Consider the following 22672-nt stretch of genomic DNA (forward strand, 5'->3'; position numbering starts at 1 on the left):
TTTTTTTTTTTTTTTTTTTTTTTTAAAGCTGCTTGGAAATAAGTTGATGCTTGTCAGGCATGTAAAAGAAGACATTGTAAATTTTACCTTGTTGGGTACGGTTATTTTTGTATTCCTATAAATATTCTTGAAACTTTTTCTGGAATGTATTGAAGTTACTTGGAAAGTGTTTGATCCTTTAAGGTATTGCTTTTAATCTTTGTTAAGTGGGACCATTTAATCTAATTGCCCCACTACTGAGGCAGAATCTTTCTGAGTCCTTTACCCGATGCCCTGTGAATAATGAGGTTTTCCATTTGGCTAATCATCCGGTTACAGATGTTAAATTGAGGATCTGGTCGTTCCTTCAAGGTTGGTTTTTAAGTTCTTTTGGGATCATTAGAGAGTAGTCTTTATTCTGGGACTGATTTTTAGCCATACTGAGTACTTACTGTCTAGAGTATACAAAGTCTTTCTCTACTCTGGTTGGTTGGAACCTCCAATGTCTCCAGCTCTGTTTGAACCTTGCATTGTTCTTTTTTTCCTTTCCTTTCCTTTCCTTTCCTTTCCTTTCCTTTCCTTTCCTTTCCTTTCCTTTCCTCTTTTCTTTTCTTTTCTTTTCTTTTCTTTTCTTTTCTTTTCTTTTTTCTCCTCAGCAGTTGTTTTTTGCCTGGATTCATGGAATTTCACTCTAATTATATGTAGATTAGTATTAAGTCAGACTCAAGTGGACCCCTACCTAGATGTCTAGAGCTTTTTTCTGAATAATCCCTCCTCTCTGGTACATTATTCTGGTAATTCCTGTCACCTGTCCCTTACTGAACTTATATCTTTGTCTTTTCAAGTTAAGTTGATTGCTGTGCTATGCTTTGAATCTCCCCGCCTGCAGTGGTGTCTAGAACATGTCTCTTGGCAGAAAGTCAAGATGTTCGTAGGGCTTATCTAGCTTGTTTCCTTCTCTCAGGGAATGCAGATCTACACTAATTATTGTCCAATGTTCATAAACTGTTATGTCATATGTTTTGTCTAGTTTTGTAGTTGTTTACTGTCTGAGAGTAAATCTGGTACCAGTTATTCCATAATAGCTAGAAGCATAAATCCTGAACTACTGGATTATTGTGGGAAGTTGGTAAAGACTTTAGGGTGAAGTTACAGGAAGGAATGACAATCAGCCTTGGCTGATTTTTATAGATAATGGACATTTTGGAATTGTTTACGGACCCTTAGAGTAGTTGACTTAGCAGTGGTTTGTCTTTTTCAACCAGATCTAGCAGATGAGATCATGTAAATAGTAAAGCACTATACAAATGTGCTTATTATTTTTAGCTTAATTTATTGAATGTCCTTATTAATAAGCTGTTCTGACTCAGAATAGATTTTTTTTTGGAATTTAAAGTGAAAATAGTTGGATTACCTTGGTGCTGGAGGAGTTGGAGCTGGTGATGATGCCTTCAATATTATTTCTAATTACCAAAAATTGGTTTCAGTAGGCTTTGATGTCATTGGATAAAGACTGCTTCTCAAAATTAGTGATAATGTCAATCCAAAATCTCACGTTGTAACAACAGTAAAGTAGTTGGCAGAAAGACATATTTCTGAAGATTGTATTGTGTCGCTATATTATTCTTGGGTTTTTTGTACTTAGGGACTTGCACATACATATTCAGTGAACATTTGATGTGTGAATCTTTATTAAGACCATTCACTTGTCAATCACATGATTAACTTTCTATATGCCAAACATGGTAGTAGATATTAGGGAGAAAAAGAAATAAGAGATAGGGTCCCTTATTAGGAGATCACATGAGATGGCACATGTCATAAGGCAATAACATATTGTAGCAAAGATTAATGGAGTACAGAGTAATTATGTCAGCTTTCAGGGAGAAATGGAGGGGCTGGATTTTGAGAAAATTGATGGATATGCATTGATTCACCAAGAGGATAAGGGAGAAAAAGTCCCTGTTCTAAAAAGAAGGAATGGTGTGTTGCAGGGTGACAGCTGAGAATGACAAAATTGTTCTGTGAAAAACAAGCAAATTAAATTGGTTTGAATGGAATTCTCTGTAGGAGATAGTCAGAAATTAGGTTGTAGAGCTGATTGTGGTGTGAGGGATGTAGAAGGTTTTGAGCATTAGTCTGAAAAGAGAGATAATTCTGATTGCCCCATATGTTAAAAAGTAGAAAAATTGAAGATTTTTGTGTTCACAAAGTAATATTGTAGGTGCTGACTTATTTCAAGATAAACTATGAAGCAAATTAAGACACTGAGTGTTACTGTGTTTGACTACAATAAAGTAAAAACCTGTTCTTTTTTGGGATTTGAAAGATACTGCTTACAGAAGTGAATATATTAAAGTTTTACATGGGGGTGCCTGGGGTGGCTCAGTTGGTTAAGTGTCTGCCTTCGGCTCAGGTCATGATCCCGGGGTCCTGGGAAGGAGCCCTGCCTTGGGCTCCCTGCTCAGGGGGGAGCCTCCTTCTCCCTCTGCTCCTCCCCCTGCTCTCTCTCTCTCTCTCAAATAAGTAAATAAGTAAAATCTTTTAAAAAGTGAAAGTTTTACATGTTATGACATATTATAAGGGGAAAAATGCAATTTTTAAAATGGTATAATACTGAAGGTTTTCTAACTGAACTTTGAGTAGGCTGAATTTCATTTATTTGTTTGTTTGTTGTTCCAGGTTGCTGCTTTTGCTAAGAGAGCATTCATGACCCAGGTGGTATTTTCATTCAAGATAAAGTGTTCTTTTGCCTTTATTGATAGATTAATGAACAAATTCAGGTTAGTATATTTTGTGGACAGCATTTCCCTGTTCTAATCATAAGTTAATATGTTGAGAAATGGATAATTTTGTGTTTAAAGCTATGTATGTACATGGCAGTGAATTAGAAAGACCAAGTCAGTCTAAACCCTACTGAATTATGTATTAGTTAACAGACATTTTTGCACTACCTGCAATGTATAACCTGCAGTGCATAAAATAAAAAAAAATGTTTTACTCTATGTTTAATAGTTTTGTACTTTAAGAGGCTGGGTAAAAACAAGTTTGTGACTAAATATGGTACATTGTTCTTTTGGCATTGTTGTATGATATATTTGGTGCTGAAAATAAACAGCTCATCTTAGCATTTTTGGACATTTTTGTAGCTGACTTTTTTTTTTTTTAAAGATTTTATTTATTTATTCGACAGAGATAGAGACAGCCAGCGAGAGAGGGAACACAGCAGGGGGAGTGGGAGAGGAAGAAGCAGGCTCATAGCGGAGGAGCCTGATGTGGGGCTCGATCCCATAACGCCGGGATCACGCCCTGAGCCGAAGGCAGACGCTTAACCGCTGTGCCACCCAGGCGTAGCTGACTTTTAAAGGATTGATTGTTGTCCAGATTTTAGTCATACGTTAAAATTATTTGTTTTTAGTGTTTATGAGTTTTGACAAATATATATTCATCCTCATAATCTTCTAAATTCATTCATGTTCTCTTTGTAGCCAACCTCTCCCTCATCTCAGCTCTTAGCAACCACTGATGTTTTTTGTCCCTATAGTCTACCTTTTCTGCTATGTCATTTAAATAGAATCATTTAGTATGTAGCTTTTAAAATTTAGCTTCTTTCACTTAGCATAATGCATTTGGATTCTTTTATGTTGTATGTACTAGTAATTTGTTCTTTTTTTTTTTTTAATTGCTGAGCTGTGTTCTACCATATGGCGATATACCGTAGTTGGTTTATCCATTCACCACTTTATGGACATTTGAGGAGTTTCCAGTTTTTGGTGATTATTTTAGTCATACTTTTTTTCTTTTTTTCGTGATTAAATACTTATATATAACATAGTATTTATAACAACAAAATACATAACAAAATTTACCATTTTAGCCATTTTTTAAAAAAGATTTTATTTATTTATATGAGAGAGAGAGTGAAAGCGAGAAAGCACTGGAGAGGGGAGGGTCAGAGGGAGAAGCAGACTCCCTGCCGAGCGGGGAACCCCATGTGGGACTCAATCCTGGGACTCCAGGATCAGGATCATGACCTGAGCTGAAGACAGACGTTTAACTTACTGATCCACCCAGGTGCCCCCCATCTTAGCCATTGAATCTGTTGATTTCTTTGAGTAGTATGACATTTTAACAATATTAAGTCTCCCAGTGTTACTAACATGGTATGTGTTTCCATTTATTTATGTCTTAATTTCTTTCATCAGTGTTTTGTAGTTTTCACTGTACAAGTCTTTTGCCTCCTTGGTTAAGTTAATTCGTAAGTATTTTATTCTTTTTGATGCTGTTAGTAGAATTCTTTTTGTAATTGTCTTTTCAGATTGTTCATTGTGTGTAGAAATGTGGTTTGTTTTTGTATGCTATTTTGTATCTAGCTAATTTATTTATTAGTTTTAAGAGCTTTTTTGTGGAGTCTTTAGGGTTTGTTTGTTTGGTTTTTTTTTACATATAAGATCATATTATCTGCAAGTAAATAATTTTATTTGTCCTTTTCAATTTGAATGCCTTGAAATTTTTTTTTTTTTTTTCCAAATTGCTCTGGCTAGAGCCACCAGTACTGTGTTGAATAGAAGTGGGGAAAGTGAGCTTCCTTTTCCTTGTTCCTGATTTTAGAGGAATAGCTTTCAGTCTTTCAACATTGAGTATGATGTTTGCTGTGTTTTTTTCATATATGGCTTATGTTATGTTGAGGTAGTTTCTTTTCTGTTCCTATTTTGTTGAGTATTTTCAGGATGAGAGGGTATTGAATTTTATCAAATGCTTTTTTCCCCCTTAGATCAATTGAGATGATCATGTGGGTTTTTCTTCATTTCGTTGATGTAACGTATTACATTGATCAATTTTCATATCCTTGCACTCCAGGAATAAATCCCGCTTGGTGATGGTGTGTAATCCTTTTAATATGCAGTTATACATATTAAAAATAAAAATGTCATTGTATTAATAGAATGTTTATTAGTAGAATTATTAATAGAATGTTTTATTAACAGAATTTATTAATAGAATGTTATTTGTTTTGTTAAAGAAATCATGATAATTTTACTATTGCTTTTTTGGGCTGGGGTTGCATTTCTTTTAAAAAGCATTAAAACATAAGCAAAGAATTTTTTTAAAACAGATCTTGTGTGTAGGGGAAGAGACCTGCATTTTATGATTACTTTAAGTATATAAAGAGAGGTGATACAAAATTGTTAGAAGTGAGGTATATTGGATCTTGTGGTGTTTCCTGACTATTGAAAAATCATATTGCTTTCTTGAGTATAGTGTTAGATCAGAAATGTATAGATAGGCTTGTATAGTTAGCCCTCATATAGGTAGCTCCAAAACTTACCTGTTTAGAAAAGTCAAGTGAATTATAAGAATTCTCCTATATTAAAAATCGTACTTACTCTTAAAGATGGTGAATGTTGGGCATGAAAAGTCAGTTTAAACTTTCTTGAATGAATATTTGGGTTGAAAGTGATGGAAGCTGTTCTTCTACCTTGGGGAAATTAGTAATATAAAAAATTAGCTATGTAGTGATCTCAAAAAGCCTATTTATTATTTATAAGGATTGTCTGGTTCATTATGTGCTACAGAAATGAAAAGATCTTGAGCAAAATATTATGCTGTGACTCAGAGAATGTTGCTTTAGATTCCAGCTCCTCAGCCTGGAGATTAAGAGTCACTGCAACTTTGAACTGTTCTGTTGTTTCTGAATATTTTAGATAAATTATATGACTTGTGTAGTATCTCTGTAGATAAAATAGTATGCTATATTGTGTTCTCAGGGAACAGTTCCAAAATAGGCAAAACATTTTAGGCAGAGTCAGAGCATTTTAGAGATGTTTGCGGAAGAGCAATTATTTGGTCATTGGGTAAATGCAATACAGAGTCAAAGGCGATGCTCAGAAGTTGTGATTTCTTCAGACTTGAGCTATTCTTTTTGTGTCACGTTAATTATATAAGTTATCTGGCATAACTTTTTAATGTAGCATCAAAGACATCATAACCGAAAGCCAAATATTAGGAAAGGGATGGACAGCTAGCATGTAGGAATACAGATTCCATTTGCCAAAGAGCATAGTAAAAAACATTTTTTTAAGTCTTTTCTCTTTTTCTTTTTCTTTTCTTTTTGGAGAGAGAGTGCTCGTGAGAAGTGGGGGAGGGTCAGAAGGAGAGGTAGAGGGAGAATCTTAAGCAGGCTTCATGCTCAGTATGGAGCCTGACACAGGGCTTGATCTCACAACCCTGAGATCATGACCTGAGCCAAAATCAAGATTTGGACACTTAACTGACCGAGCCACCCAGGCTCCCTGAGCATAGTATAAATTTTTAAGGCAAATACCATATATTTCCCAAAATTTTTTAGGATTTTGGGTACATACATACTTTTGAGCTCTCAAATAGATGACTGAGCTTCTCTTTTAAAAATGTTTTTTAATTTTTTATTTAAGTGTAGTTGACATATTAATTTTAGGTGTACAACATAGTGATTCAGCAATTATATATGTTATGAAATGCTCACCATGGTAAGTGTGGTTATTCTCTTTCACCATACAAATGTATCACAATAGTATTGACTGTATTCCCCACCCTGTGACTTATTTATTTTATAACTGGAAGTTTATACCTCTTAATCCCCTTCATCTATTTTGTATATACCCCCACCTCTCTGGCAACTACCAGTTTGTTCTCTGTATTTATCTTTCTTTTGTTCGTTTTGTTTTTTAGATTCTATATATAAGTGAAATCATACGATATTTGTCTTTTTCCATCTGAATTATTTCACTTAGCATAGTACCTTCCATCCATGTTTCATGAATGACAAGATTTCATTATTTTTTATGGCTGAGTAATATTCATTGTATGTATATATCCCATCTTTAGCCATTCATCTGTCAGTGGACACTTATGTTGCTTCCATATCTTGTCTATTGTAAATAATGCTGCAGTAAACATATGGGTACATGTATCTTTTTGAATTGGAGTGTTTGTTTTCTGTAGATAAGTACTCAGAAGTGGAATTGCTGTGTTATATGATATTTCTATTTTTAATTTTTTGAGAAACCTCTATATTGTTTCCCACAGTAGCTGCACCAGTTTATAATCCCACCAACAGTGTACAGGTTCCCTTTTCTCCATATCTTCATCAATACCTGTTATTTCTTGGTTTTTTGATACTAGCCATTCTGACTGGTATAAGGTGATATCTCACTGTGGTTTTGATTTGCATTTCTCTCATGACTAGTGATATTCATGTTTCTGTTGATTGTGTGTATATCTTCTTTCAGGTCCTCTGCCCGTTTTTAATTGGATTGTTTGTTTTTTTGGTATTGAGTTGTATGAGGTCTTCATACATTGTGGATATTAGTCCCTTATTAGATTTATCATTTGCAAGTATCTTCTCCCATTCTGGCTTTTCATTTTGTTGATAGTTTTTGTTTTTGTTTTGCTGTGCAAAAGCTTTTTGATTTGATGTAGTCCCAATTGTTTAGTTTTGCTTTTGTTTTCCTTGCCCAGGGAGACCTTATCCAGAAAAGTATTGCTAAGGCCAATGTCCAAGAGATCATTGTCTGTTTTTTTTTTTTTCCTTAAGTTTTATGGTTTCAGGTAGTACATTGAGATCTTTAGTCCATTTGAGTTTATTTATTTATTTATTTTTTAAAGATTTTATTTATTTATTTGGCAGAGATAGAGACAGCCAGCGAGAGAGGGAACACAAGCAGGGGGAGTGGGAGAGGAAGAAGCAGGCTCATAGCGGAGGAGCCTGATGTGGGGCTCGATCCCACAACGCCGGGATCACGCCCTGAGCCGAAGGCAGACACTTAACCGCTGTGCCACCCAGGCGCCCCCATTTGAGTTTATTTTTGTGTATGGTGTAAGAAAATGATGCAGTTTCATTTTTTTGCATGCAGCTGTCTAGTTTTCCCAGCATCATTTATTGAGGAGATTGTCTTTTCCCCATTGTGTATTCTCGCCTCCTTTGTCATACATTAATTGAACATTTAAGTGTGTGTTTATTCCTGGGCTCTTCATGCTGTTCCATTGATTGATGTGTCTCTTTTTGGGCCAGTATCATACTGTTTTGATTACTGCAGCTTTGTAGTATAGTTTGAAATCTGGGATTGTGATACCTCCAGCTCCTTACTTACCTTTTTTTTTTTGTAAGATTTTTTTATTTTTAAGTAATCTCTATACCCAACATGAAGCTCAAATTTACAACCCCCAGATCAAGAGTCACATGCTCCACTGACTGAGGCAGCCAGGCACCCCTCCTCTAGCTTTGTTTTCTCAAAATCATTTGCGTTAGATGATTGAGCTTCTTGTCAGCAATGATTGTTTTAGATTTTGGTGTTTTCTGAAGTAGGTATTCCTATAGCAAGTATTGCTGAATGAATTAGTCTCACCCATCCATGGACTACTTGGAGTTAATTAGAGTACCTTGCATCTGTGGTGGATTCTCCAAGATTGGTAGGGCAAGAAGTAGGAAGTGAGTTTTCTGAAAGCATGAGAAAATGGAACCCAACAGAATGGTAAGAACTGGTATTTCTCATAGAATTTTTACACAAAATGGACCTGGAGGAACACTTAGTCCAATGCCTGTAGTTTTTTTGTAAATAGGAAAATGGAGACCCAGAGAGATGGGGTGGTATGCTTTTAGTGACATAGCTAGCTAGAGACAAGTACTGTAGTGGCTCATTTTACTCATTACCCTGCCTTTCTTAATCCTGGGATTGTTACTTGACCTAAGGGATAAAGTTAAATTGCTCAATTTAAAATTGTTTACAAAGTTCAGTTTTAATTTCCTTTTCAGTTGACTTTAAGTTAGAACAGGTCACTATTGAAATGGTATGAGATACAATCTTAATTTTCAATAAGATGCAAAAAACATGCTGATGTTCAGATATATCTAGAGAAATTTAAAAATTATTTTTTAACTACTTCAAAACATTTTTATGTAGATTAATTTAAAAGTATAAAATTTAAATGAGACCTCTTTTTTCACAAATACTTTAGATAAATATGGACCTTAGATTTTATTTGGTTTTAACTCTAAGCACCCTAAAATAATGGGTTATATTCTGCTCTGGAGGATTTCACTAATAAACATGTTTACAGTTATAATTAGCAAAGTTCAGAACTACCAGTTTCCTTTTTCTCATGAGCACTGCCACGCCTAGAAAATTAACAAACAACTTGTTCAAGATTCTCTTTTAGAAATGGAACATTTTAAAATAAAATAACATTTAAGTATTTACTTTTAGGTATTTGATGTATAGGCATATTAAGAGATTGTGACTCAGTTGAAGTGGTTTTAGTTAAGTACAGTACTCTTTGCTCTAATTTTTTTCTCCTGTAACATCTTCTATTCATTATATTATACTAATTTCATCCTGATTTCCTAAGAATTTCTAGCCCTTTAGAACAAAGGAGACACCTATTTGGAGACAATTCTGCATGAGTCTTTTGTGTTTCTGCCCATATTATGAGCAGAAACATTGACAGCTTTTGTTGGAGGCTGTCTTTTCAAGGAAATTTGTATAGCAAAAATCCTAGAAAGATAGAAATAATGTTTTCCCCTAAGGACAGGTTACTGATTTCTTTGCTGTCCAGGATAATCAAGATAATCCTTTTGGGGAAAAGATAGGGCATATTTGCTTGTAAACCCCTTGAAAGACTGGGGTTTCATAATCTCATCTTTCTTTTCCTGTAATGCAACCTACTGTGTGTGCAGGCATCACTAGCTCACTTTGTGTTGCCTTTTAAGAATTAGGGCTTGGGGACCCAGTGCAAATGATGATACTCTGGCTACTGCTGTTGTTTTGAGTAGTAAGCTGTTCTTTGTCCTATCTTCTGACAGGATTATCTGATGCTGAGTTGCCAAATATCACTAACACAACCTATTGATAAAATAAAGCTGAGTTTATTGCTTATTGCTGTGAAGGAGAATACCAGCTTCAGAGAGCTTTGGTGATATCTAAGAGGGTCAAAGCCAAGGTCAAAATGTGAGGATTTGAAGTTCAATTTGAGTCTTAAGTGGTGGTGATGGGGCTTGGTTAAGATTGAATATCATAATAGTTTAGAATTGGTAGAAACAGCAAGGCAAGGATTTGAAAATTGTTGATGGCTTCCTATTGAAGAGATGATTGGTCTTTCCTGAAGCTTCTGTAATGAACAATCAAGTTATACTCATGCAAGAGTCTCCTGAAATAGTAGAGTTACGCTAATGAGGACACTGGACTAATAAAGTCTCATTAATATATATACCAGAAGATGAGCGTGTAGGTATATTAACTTCTTAGGGCTGCAATAATAAATTACCACACACTTATGGCTTAAAACAATAGGCTCTAAGGAAGAATTCTTTCTTTTCTCTTCTAACTTTTGGTGTTTATAAACAATCCTTGGTGTTTTTTGGTTTCTGGCGGCATAACTCTAATCTCTACCTCCATCTTCGCATGGTGGTCTTCCCTCTGTATCCCAAATTTCCCTCTTCTTATAAGGACTCGAGTCACTGGATTAGGGCCCACCTTAATCCACTATAACCTCATGTTACCTTGATTATATCTGCAAAGACCCTGTTTCCAAATAAGGTCACATTGACAATGAATAAATTTTGGGGGGGACACTATTCAACCCAGTACAAGGATACAAGGGAGTATGTGGTTTCAGTCCTCAGTATCTAGTGTGGCTAGATGATTTTGCTTCTCAGTATCCATGACACTGTGGCAGGCTGATTGCTTAGCTTGCATGTAGGATAAAATCTCAGACTCTTCAGAGTTCTTGGCAACAGGATGATGTAGTGGAAAGAACATCAGTGTGGAAATAAAGTTGCCTTGGTTCTAGTTTGTACCCTATTAACTAGCTTGAGAAAGTTACCATCTTCTCCAGCTATTAGTTTCTCAATGGGAGAAATGGGGAGGTCTGGAAGAAAAGAGGAATGGCCCGAATGGTCTGTATGGGCCTTTGTAGGTCTCAGATTCTGAAGTTTGGTAATTGTTGAGTGTCTGCTATATACAATATTGATAGTAGTGTTGTTAGCTTGGCAAAATTAAAAAAGGAAGTAGAGAATGATTTAAGTGCTGGTATGATAGGTTCTGACTTGTGAATGTGGCCTTATTTATGTTTTGTTTACTTGGGTGAAGATCATTTTTGAAGACATTAGGTAAACATGGGGTTAGTCCTGATCTCTCTGACTTAACCATGTTTTGTTTTTCAATTTGAATAGTATATTTCTTTTTTTTTTTTTTTTTAAAGATTTTATTTATTTATTCAACAGAGATAGAGACAGCCAGAGAGAGAGGGAACACAAGCAGGGGGAGTGGGAGAGGAAGAAGCAGGCTCATAGTGGAGGAGCCTGATGTGGGGCTCGATCCCATAATGCTGGGATCACACCCTGAGCCGAAGGCAGACGCTTAACCACTGTGCCACCCAGGCGCTCCTGAATAGTATATTTCTTTTTAAAGATTTTATTTATTTATTTGACAGAGATAGAGACAGCCAGCGAGAGAGGGAACACAAGCAGGGGGAGTGGGAGAGGAAGAAGCAGGCTCCTAGCAGAGGAGCCCGATGTGGGGCTCGATCCCATAACGCCGGGATCACGCCCTGAGCCGAAGGCAGACGCTCAACCGCTGTGCCACCCAGGCGCCCCTGAATAGTATATTTCTAATGGAGACATTCTTGAGGTCAGTTAATTCACTTGAAGTTAGAAAAACGTATTGTTGCTGCAATCTGTCAGCTGAGTTCAGAAAATGAAATAACCTTTTCTGAAGTGAGCATGAGAGTGTAGATCTCCCTTCATTGCCCGTATTGCCCTATCATAATATTCCTGCAGTCAAGGGATCTGAGAAACATTCTTACTAGAGAATGATAATAGTCTAGTGAGATGGAGCCTGGTGCTGGAGTTCTAGGTGTAAGTGATTCTTCTTCTGTTGGATTTTTCTTACGTTTTGAATAGCTCACCGCAGTATTATTTGAATTCTTATTTGAATCATGTTGAAAATAGATAATAATTATTTCATAGACATGTTGCGAATACTTAAGAGGAAATTTTTTGATAATACTAAAACCACCTGTGGTTGTTCTGTGTTTGTTCTTTTCAAGGTACAAATTAATAATGTCTGTGTATTGGTGGTAAGTATAAATGCAGGTTGAACCAACATCTTTGGATTTGCATTAAAAGTGACTGAAGTGAAAGAAAATGGATTTTTGATTCATCCCATGCAGTAGAATTTCAAACCCATGTTCCAGAAAACCCTGGAAATCTCTCAACACCTGAACTTAAGGATCTTTCAGCATATAGCTCTTTAATTACAGATGAATTTTCCCAGGACCCTGTTTTCAGGGTGGGTATTTGGGTGATTCAGAGATGATCACCAGATACTGCAACAATGGTGATTTCTTTCTTTCTTTTTTTTAAACTTTAGAAGACACATTAGAATATAAAATTTGCAATAACACTGTAGCAATACTTGAAATAAAATATGTTAAAAAAGGGGTGCCTCAGTGGCTCAGTTGGTTAAGCATGTGATTCTTGATTTCGGCTCAGGTCATGATCTCAGGGTTTTGAAATTGAGGCAGCCACCCCACCTGCTGTCGGGCTCCATGCTCAGTGAGGAGTCTGCTTGAGATTCTCTCTCCCTCTCCCTCTGCCCCTCTCTTCTGCTTGCATACTCTCTCCGTCTCAAATAATCTTTAAAATATATGTTAAAATGATCATATAATGTAAAAACTAATATAAACAGATGCTATAATTATGGTAATAAAGATACATACCTTCTGTTTCATATTTTCTGTTCACATTTCCATCCTTCAATGAAGACAGTGGGAGAATGTTGCTACTGTATTTTTTTTAATGTGCTGTCCACATCAGTGAAAATAACTTGACCTTTAAGAAGCCAAGTTTTTTTTTTTTTTGGATTTGTGGGCTATTCTAATGAATCCTGGAAGGATTTTTTTTTGGGGGGGGTGTGGGGTGGATATGGTGGCTGATGATTCAGGTTTGTATTAAACTCTGTTTGATTGCAATTTTTCCTCCTCATTTTAGACCTTGAAGTTCGTCTACTAATATTTAACAAGATGAAGTTTCTTCCACTTGTAAGATATATTTTCGAGTTTCAGAGAATTTTGAATTTGCAAATATTAAAAAGTAGAGTATGAATATGTTTGATTTATGTTATGGTTTGGAATCTTCACTTTTTATGTAGTGTTCATTTTTGTTGGATTCACATATGCTTGAGAAATTAGAGGAATCTCCTTCCCCCATCCCCCAGCCAGCTACTTCTGCAGGCTCATAGGAAAAAAAAAAAAAAGAAGGAAAAGAAGAAGGAAAATCATGTTCATGTTAAACACATTGTTTTTCCTCTCCTTGAACACCTATTCTGAATTAATGGATTACTGTGCTGGTTGTTTGGTTGATGGTTTTTTGATTGATTGATTGATTGATTTGTTAGAGAGAGAGAACACAAGTAGGGGGAGTGGCAGGCAGAGGGAGAAGCAGGCTCCCCACCGAGCAAGGAGCCTGATGCGGGACTTGATTCCAGGACCCCGGGATCATGACCTGAGCTAAAGGCAGATACTTAACCAACTGAGCCACCCAGGCATCCTTTTCTTTTCTTTTTCTTAATAGATTTTATTTTTTAGAGTAGTTTTACCTTTAGAGAAAAATGTAACAGAAAGTATAGAGTTCCCTTATATCCTGCAGTCTTGCTATAACTGCTTATTACTACCAGGGTTTTTTTCCCCTTTACGATTGTTTGTGATTTTTTATGTAGATTATATCATTTGTGAACAAAGACAGTTGTGTTTTATCCTTCCTACTTTGTACATCATTTATTTCCTTTTCTTGTCTTACTGCATTAGCTAGGATGTCCAGCATGATTCCAGTATGATATGAATGGGAATGGTAGAGGGAAAATCTTAGAGGGAAAGTATGTAGTTTCTTATTATTAAGAATGATATTTGCTGTGGGTTTTTTGTAGATTTTATCAGCTTGAGGGAGTTCCCTTATACTCCTATTTTGCTGAGTTTTATCATAAATGGGTATTGGATTTTATCAGATTCTTTTCTGCATGTATCACTATCACATGATTTTTCTTGTATAGCATGTTGATGTTTAATGGATTACATTAAAAATTGATTTTCAGACATTGAACTTGATTTATATACTTGAATAAATCCTATCTGTTTGTGGTGTGTAATTTGACTTGCTGATATTTTTTGGGGAATTTTTGCATCTGTGTCCATGAGAGATATTTGTTTGTAGTTTTCCTTTCTTGTAATGTTGTCTGGGTTTAGTATTAGGGTAATGCTGGGCTCCTAGAATGAATTAGTAAGTGCTCCCTCTTCTTTTTGGAACCAACTGCAGAGAATTTGTATTTCTTGTTTCTTAATGTTTGGTAGAATTCACCCGAGAAACTATCTGGGTATGGAGCTTTCTGCTTTGGAAGATTACTAATTATTTATTCAATTTCTTTGATCAGTATAGGCTTATCTGGGTGATCTCTTTCTTCCTTGTGTGAGCTTTGGTAGATTGTCTTTCAAAGAATTATTCCGTTTCCTCTAAGTTATCAAATGTTTGGGCCTAGAATTATTTTTAATATTCCTTTATTATCTTTTTAATGTTCATAGGATCACTAGTGATGGGCCCTCTTTCATTTCTGATATTACTAATTTGTTTCTTTTCTCCTTTTTCCTTGATTAGGGGTTTATCCATTTTATTGATCTTTTCAAAAAAACCAGCTTTTACTTTTGTTGCCTTTTCTCTTTTGTTTACATATTTTCAATTTCATTGATTTCTGCTCTGATTTTTCTTATTTCTTTTCTTGTGCTTATTTTGGATTTTATTTAATCTTTATATATATCTAGATATATCTTTATATATATCTATATATCTTTATATATATCTATATCTATCTATATATCTTTATATAGATATAGATATATAATATATATATATAAAGATACATAAAGATATATATATATCTTTATATATAAATAAATCTCACTTTCCTGTGGCAGAAGCTTGGGTGATTGATTTTAGCTCCTTTTATTTTTTAATATATGACTCCAACACTATAAAATTTTTCTTGAAAAGAGAAAATGTGGTAGTGCACTTACTGCATTCCACAACTCTAATGTTTTATTTTCATTTTTACTTAAAGTATTAATTTCTTGAGACTTTTTCTTTGATTCATATGCTATTATTGTGTGTTGTTAATTTCCAAATATTTGGGTAATTTCTAACTACCTTTTTAAATTAATTTTCAGTTTAATTTCATTGTAATCTGAAAGCATATTTTGTATGATTAAGGTGTGTTTTCTGGCCCAGAATGTAGTCTATCTTGATAAATGTTCTCTTTGAGCTTGAGAAGAGTGTGTATATTCCTGTTGTTGGGTAAAATAGTCTATAGATGTCAATTAGATCCGGTTGATGGATGGTGCTATTCAGTTTTACCATATTCTTACTGATTTTCTGTGTACTGGTTCTGTCAATTACTGATTAGAGGGGCGTTGAAGTCTCCAAATACAACAGTGAATTCATGTATTTCTCTTTGCAGTTCTACTAATTTTTACGTCATATGTTTTGATGCACAGTTGTTAGATGCATACATATAAAGGAAGTTACATATTCTTGGAGAATTGACCCACTGTCATTGTGTAACACCCACCACCCCTTATCACTGGCTGACAGTCTTTGTCTTTTAGTTGATGTATTTACACCATTGATGTTTAAAGTAATTATTTATATACTTGGATTAATATATGCCATATTTTTTAACTGCTTCCTATTCCTGGTGCCTGCTGTTTCTTTTTTTGTCTTCAACTGATTTTCTGTATCTGCCTGTCTGTGTCTCTAGTTTTCAGGGTAGCAGGTTGCCTTCTGGGTTCAATTGCTTGATGGAGCTCAGAAGAGTTGTTGATTTTCTTTTTTTTTTTCTGTCCCGCCTATTGGTCTGTCTTGTCTTCTTTGTTTCTTTCTTTCACTAGTGAGAACAGCAGTGATGAATTACAAGCTCTTTACATGTTGGACCTGATTAAAGATTATTTTTGACTCTTTTTGGCAATTTTGTAATGGTAAAACTTGGTATGATATCCTCTGTCTGATTTGACAGTATTTTGGAATTTGATTTCCTTCTGGCATTAGGTTTGTGCAGTTGAGGTAATGTATTCTAATTTGCAAGAATGAGTATAGAACTTTTTCAGAGGGAAATTGATCTTGGGACTGATTCTTGTTATTGGTGAAATGACTCATTCTTAGCCTGGTTACTATTCTTCTGTTTGCGAGTGTAGTTTTGGGACAATGGTAACCTTTCCTATGTTTCCTATGTTAATAGCCAGAGTTTCATTTTTATACTCTTGAACCACACAAAAAATATTTTATTTTTACAGACTTTTTGGGTGTAGGGTCAAGTTTCACCAATTTGCACTTATGGTAACTATGGTGATGATTCTGGGAATGGTTATTAAAACCTTGTGCTGGGATGCCTGGGTGGCTCAGTCTGTTAAGCGTCTACCTTCAGCTCTGGTCATGATCCCAGGGTCCTGGGATCGAGTCCTGCATTGGGCTCCCTGCTCAATGGAGAGCTTGCTTCTTCCTCTCCCTCTGCTGCTCCCCCTGTTTGTGCTTTCTCTTGTTCTCTCTCCTGCTTTCTGTCACAAAGATAAATAAAATCTTTAAAAAAATTTATAAAAACAAAACAAAACCCAAAAAACCTTGTACTGATGCTTTGGATAGATGGAATTAATTGGATGGCTCATTCAGACTGCGTGTCTTAATTTAATTAGTACATTGTTCACTAATTATTTTTATGTGCAGAGAATAGAGTGATAATGTTAATCCTTACATTTTCTGTGATATGGTTAAAAAAAAAAAAAAACAAGCCCTTAATATACATCATGAATTTAGTGCTTCAGTATCTTGGTGGAAGTATGAAAAGAGAAATTGTTGTATATTATATGTAAAATGTAGTTTATTTTCTTTTGAAAAAAAGTTGCATTAAAAAAATCACTATTTACAGGTAATTCAGGCAACTGTTTTATTAAAATAAGAGAATCATCCTTTATCCCATAGTTTAACATGACAATAGCTACCATGTGTGAGTATATGGGTCTTTTAGTTCTTTTTCATATATAGATTTTTTTTTTTTACATTGTTGTGATCATAGTTTCTTCTTAAATTTGTGCTTTTTGTAGTTAGTAGTGTGTTTACTCTTTCTGTATCATTGTGTTTTTAATAGTAATGTGTTTTCGTTGAGTGAGGTACTGTTAGGTTGGTAAGACTGTTTATTCTGTTATCACTGTGATGAACTGTGTATACATTTAGCTTTTCCATTTCTTTTGATTTAGCTTCTTTTTAATTTTTAAAATTTTATTATTTTTTTAAATTAAGTAGGCTCTGTGCCCAATGTGGGGCTTGAACTCATGACCCTGAGATCAAGAGTTGCATGCTGTACTGACTGAGTCAGCCAGGTGCCCCCTGATTTAGCTTTTTTTCCCCATGTTTGTGCTGTTTCTTGTCTGGATTTTCACAAGTTTCAGTCTCTCTTTCTTTCTCTTTCTTTTAAGAAATATTTTATGTTTTTTTTCCCCAGGGCTAATTAATTTTTATTGTATCTTGAAAATATAATTTTTTTCTTATATGATTAGAAAACAGTGCTTTAGGACTTATATTGTCACAGTGATTCATATTTTTCTCTTTTAAAAATTGAAATTTGTAACTAGGTGATAAAAATGATCTCCTAGACGTGTCAAACTTGGTATTCTAGACTATACTTAGGTTATAAATTATCTATAGTCAAATAATTTAATATTTTATGTTGTACTTACAAATTGAATTTTTCCTTACTGACTTTATATTTGTGGGTTTAATTTGATGTCTTTGTCAGGAGTCCTTATTCTATTTCTCTGCATTCTTCTGACTTTTCCTCTACCCTATTACTTGTGTTTACCTGAATTGGGTCTAGCCTTTTGAGTGGAAAGTCAGTAGTAATAGAAACTTCTAGAAACATTTAGTGAATCTGATGATTCTGAACCCACTTCCTCACCCATAAAAGCTATCAAAGGATTGTTTAGGACCTTCTTTACTGCATATTCTCTTCTGGCTTTCTAAGTTGACATTTTATAAAGTATTTAGTTGTTTTTTATTCTTGTCATCTTCAAGATATTTTACCATGATTAAAAAAAAATAATGTTTCTCCTGAGACATAGGTGAACCCAAGGGATGGAAAACATCATGCAGAATTGTTGAGTTCATTTCATTTAAAAGCAGTAAAATTCTGTAATTGGAATTTGTTCTTAGTCTTTGCTATTTTTTCAAAGATAGGATTTAGGAATATCTGTATTGTTGTGTGGGGTTTAAAGTGATGTATACAAGGATTTCTTTCTATCCTTACTCCTTTCTTTTTCCTAGTCTTCCTTTCTTGCCCTTTCTCCAACAAATTTAGTGAACAATTACTATGATTTTGGACACAAAATGATTAAGACCCTGCCTTTAGAAAGTTGGTAATTTAGTAGGTGAGCTGGAAATGTAGGTCAATAGTTGCAGTGTAGGAAGTCCCCCAATTTCCTGCATAATGATATGTTCCCCAAAATGTGTTTGAAAATAAATATTCACATGGTAGGAGGTGTTTGGGTATTTCTATGGGGAGTTATTCCACGAAGCCAAAATGTGTCATTATAAAATATCTAATTCTTTGTGCACCTGGGTGGCTCAGTTGGTTAAGTGTCCAACTCTTGATCTCAGAGTCTTGAGTTTAAGCCCAGTGTGGAGCCTACATAAAACAAAAACAAAAACAAAAACATCTAATTCTAGTTCCTGGGCATGTCGTCTCCCTTGGGAGCAGGAATCCTGCTTTTGCACAACATCAAACCTGTCTGAGTGGAATTTCTAGCTGTGCTTGGGCTGAGCAAATGGATCTTGGGCCCAACCTCCTTCTAGAGGGGGGTGCAGCCTCTGGGATTTGAGTTCTGTTACTGAGACGGTAGGTATATGAAGCTGAGGAGAAAGGATCCTTCTCACCCTGCTGTGACAGTATAAGCTGGGGTACTTAAAGTCTCCCACTTATATATTTGATTACCTGGGATATCTTTTTGCAACCTAGCAATACCTATAGCTCTGCACTGTCCCAAGGGAGAAATCAAGTACTGTTGGAGATAGGCCTGAGGAGGGGTTAGGCCGGACAAGAGGACGCCTATCCTGCAGGATTTTAGAATGACCGCTTCAGTTACCCCTTCATCCTTACCCCTCCCAACTTTTGTGTATATGTGGCCAAGGCTTTGTCTGTAGAAGGACTGGGAAATGAGGTAGGCAGAGCTAACTTTTTTTTCCATCATAGACCAGGATAATAACACATGTTTATCTCAACTTCAGGGAGGCCTGGCTTCAAACTCATTGTGAGTTACCAGAGCTTCATGCTGTAACTCACAGTCATTGATAAGATGATGTGTAAAAGACTGAATTTGGTGTCCTAAAGGTAGTTTAAGGGTATCAGTCTGTAATGTGTGAAATGTGTTGAGTTGTGTGAAATTTAGTCCTGGTCTGCTTAGTGTGGTAAGTATAATCGGCGTATCTGTAAAGCTCAGTTGTAGTATACAGGGAGGAACAATAAATTGTGCCTAGAAGGTAATGAAAGGTTTACAGAGGAGGGAATACTCAAACTCTTTAGTAAATGAGTGGCTTAAAAAGTAGATCTAATAATGGAACTTTCTGCGTGATAATACTGATATCTTAAAACCTTACTCAAATCAGATAGGGCTATGGTCCAGAATACAATATTTGGGACTGAGCTCAAATTTCAGTAACTTCTAAGCTGCCTTTAGTAAATTTTCATTGCGAATTATACATTGGATGATTAAAAAATTTTTTTAAGTAGAACAGTTGTTCTGTAATTGAACTTTTATTATGATTCAGGTACTATGTTGAATGCCTGAGACACCTACAACATACGACATGAATTAAGTCTTAAGGAAAGACAGAAATCGCTGAAATTGTGACGCATAGGGAATTGTGCTCTTACAAAATATGCTTTGCAAGAGTAGGGAGGGAGTGATGATATCCACAGGTGGAGAATTAGAGAGTTTGAGAATGGTGCTTGATGGAGATGACAATTGAATTGACAGCAGAGATATTTTTAAAGCTAAACTTCCAGTACATAGTCTCTCAGTTTTCTTTAACTCTAGACTTAATTGGTTAAGTTACAGTCTCCCATAGCATTTAGTTACGTATGCGTACAAAGAGAATTACTACTTTTAATAAGGACGCTCAGATTTTGCGTGGTTCAGGATCAATAAAGCAAAATTATATTTTCCTTTGTATATTATAATTACTAGTAATATTACTATTAAATACTATTATACTACCACTACTGCTCCTGTAATTACTTCTATCACTACTATTATTACTGTTATTAGTACAATGTCCTAATGCTATTACCCCTTCTCCTCCTTCCACTTGTACTACTACACTACTCCTTCTAGGTAATACTTGTTTTTACTAGGAACCATTTTTAAGTTCTTTTTTTTTTAATTATTTCATTTTAAGCATCATCATTTAAGTGTCATCTCTACGTCTGACATGGGGCTTGAACTCACAACCCTGAGATTAAGAGTAGCACGCTCTACCGACTGAACCAGCCAGGTGCACCTACTTTAAGTTTTTTATAGTTTTTTTTTTTTTTTAAGTTCTTTACAGTTTTAAGATGGGAGATAATATTAATTTTTAGAAGAGTTTTCAAGCGTATTGATTTAAAAAAGTGACTATTTCACAGAAACTTAATAAAATTATCCTCATTTTCAAAAAAGTATTCTGATAATTCAAGTTATAGTTATAAGGGGTTATCCTATGTTTTTCTTCATGTGTCTTTTAAGTATTATTATATGTATGGTAATATGATTGGATTTTTATGATTAGATTTATTCCAAATAAAAATTAATCCTAAATATAAAGCTTTTTTCTATTTAAGTATGCTTTTCTTGTTACTCTTGATATTTTTTCTGGACATTCAGGTCAATCAGGGTGTTTGTTTTAGAATTTCTCTAGAGAGCATAAGCTATGGAGTAAGGCGGATGTGGTATGATTCTTAACGTGGATACTAGCTGTGCTTGGGTAGTTAATTTAGATACTAAATTTCTACACCTGTAAAATGTCAATAAATAATAAATGTGAAGTCTTAAGCACAGTGCCTGGCATGAAGTAATGACTCAATAAATGTTAACTATTACTGTTAACTGAGTTAGGAGTTATGTTTCTGGCCTTAAATGTGGACCTTGGAGACTAGGAATACCTTGGGCCACCTCAAGTCCCTATATGAAGAAGACTGCCTATAAGATGAACTATTCTGGGTATGCCTTTCTGACCTGAAACTAATCAAATGCCTATGGGCTTTGCTGAAAAATTTTTAAAGAACTCGTGTATTGCAAAAACAGTGTATAGAAGAAACTTTTAGTATACCTCTAAATTTTGGCATAGGATGAGGCCTTAGGTTGGCTAGGTTTCACTATGATGTAAGCATAATCATAGAGCAAGAGTTGATGAGAGAACCTTTTTCACAGCCTCTGGTCTGGGTAAGTTTGGCTTACTTGGGATAAGGTAGAGGAATCTGAACTATAGAGCCAGTACTGCCAAATAGTAGGGAGAGGTGTCCTTTTTTTTTTTTTTTTAAAGAAGTTCTAGATTAAAAAAAATCTTGTTTTAGATGTTATCAGGCATCAGAGGTAACTGATGAAGGCAGCAGAAAAGTCAGAGACAAATGTAGTTAAATCTAGGTTGTATCTCCTATAATCTTTTTAGTTAGAGGGCCAGGTCTGTAAAATGTTGAGAACCCTCTAAGGGAACTCCATGATGGGCAAATGCTTGAGAGCTCTGGTATTTCCTTGTCTTTCTTTTTGAACAGTGGAGGTTAGAAGCGCATTCCCAGTCACAGAAACCTGTGTATATATGGTTACTATTCTGAAAAGAGACATTCTGTCTTCCACTTCAGATAGTTATCTTAGATACTCAGATTTTTAGAACAATAATGTCACTATGGTTTAGGTTCTGAGTTAGTGGCTTGAGGAAATTTGATCAGGCCATTGCAGAATAGAAGATAAATCTAATTTTAAAAATATTACTTACTATGCCACCAGTTAGTAGTGACTTGTAACATGAAACATTCTTAAAAATCCTAGGAGAGTTGTACTTTCATGATAGTTTAATTTATTATGTGCACTTTGCATTTTGGGGGTATTAAAAAAGTGCTTCATGGGGAGAGGGATGGCTTTAAAACAAATTGGATTCTTTTATACACCAATAAGTTGACAGTTTGTCTGATTGTAAATGAAAGCAGAATTATTGCTATTTATTTATTTTTTTAAATTAAGTAGGCTTCACATCCAATGTGGAACTTGAACTCTACTACCTGGAGATCAAGAGTCACATGCTCTACCTACTGAGCCAGGTATATGCCCCAAAAGTAGAATTTTTAATTGATTTAATTCTAGATTCTAGAAGATGCTTTACAAAACACCTAGTCTATCAATCAATAGGTTGGTACTTTTCATACATATTGTTAAGTTAAAAACTGGAATTTGTAGAGTGATAGTATTATACATGACACTTTATCAAAGAGATTAGTTGACAGCCTCATATAAATTCTTCTTGATCACTCAGTCTAAAATAAATATCTATTTTTTATCATATCATCTTATGTATGCCACTGTTTTTTGTGTGTGTACA

General features: G+C 35.0%; 1 protein-coding gene across 10 annotated transcripts in view; it reads left to right on the forward strand.

The window, feature by feature from the left end:
- The window catches only part of FUT8 (fucosyltransferase 8), a 296269-nt gene that overhangs the window by 44151 nt on the left and 229446 nt on the right, over positions 1 to 22672 (forward strand). For 4 of the 10 annotated variants that reach the window (XM_034643016.1, XM_034643008.1, XM_034643015.1 and 1 more), the window contains one exon: positions 2662 to 2762. The exons of 4 other annotated variants lie outside the window; for them this stretch is intronic. In XM_034643016.1, the coding sequence (XP_034498907.1) occupies positions 2689 to 2762 (74 nt within the window). In that variant the 5' untranslated portion in view covers positions 2662 to 2688. Of the gene's footprint in view, positions 1 to 2661; positions 2763 to 13006; positions 13057 to 22672 lie in introns of those variants that run through there. 2 more of the 10 variants (XM_034643011.1, XM_034643010.1) reach the window with 2 other exon arrangements.

The sequence above is a fragment of the Ailuropoda melanoleuca genome, chromosome 14 (assembly GCF_002007445.2).
Source record: "Ailuropoda melanoleuca isolate Jingjing chromosome 14, ASM200744v2, whole genome shotgun sequence".
In the NCBI taxonomy this organism is placed as follows: domain Eukaryota; kingdom Metazoa; phylum Chordata; class Mammalia; order Carnivora; family Ursidae; genus Ailuropoda; species Ailuropoda melanoleuca.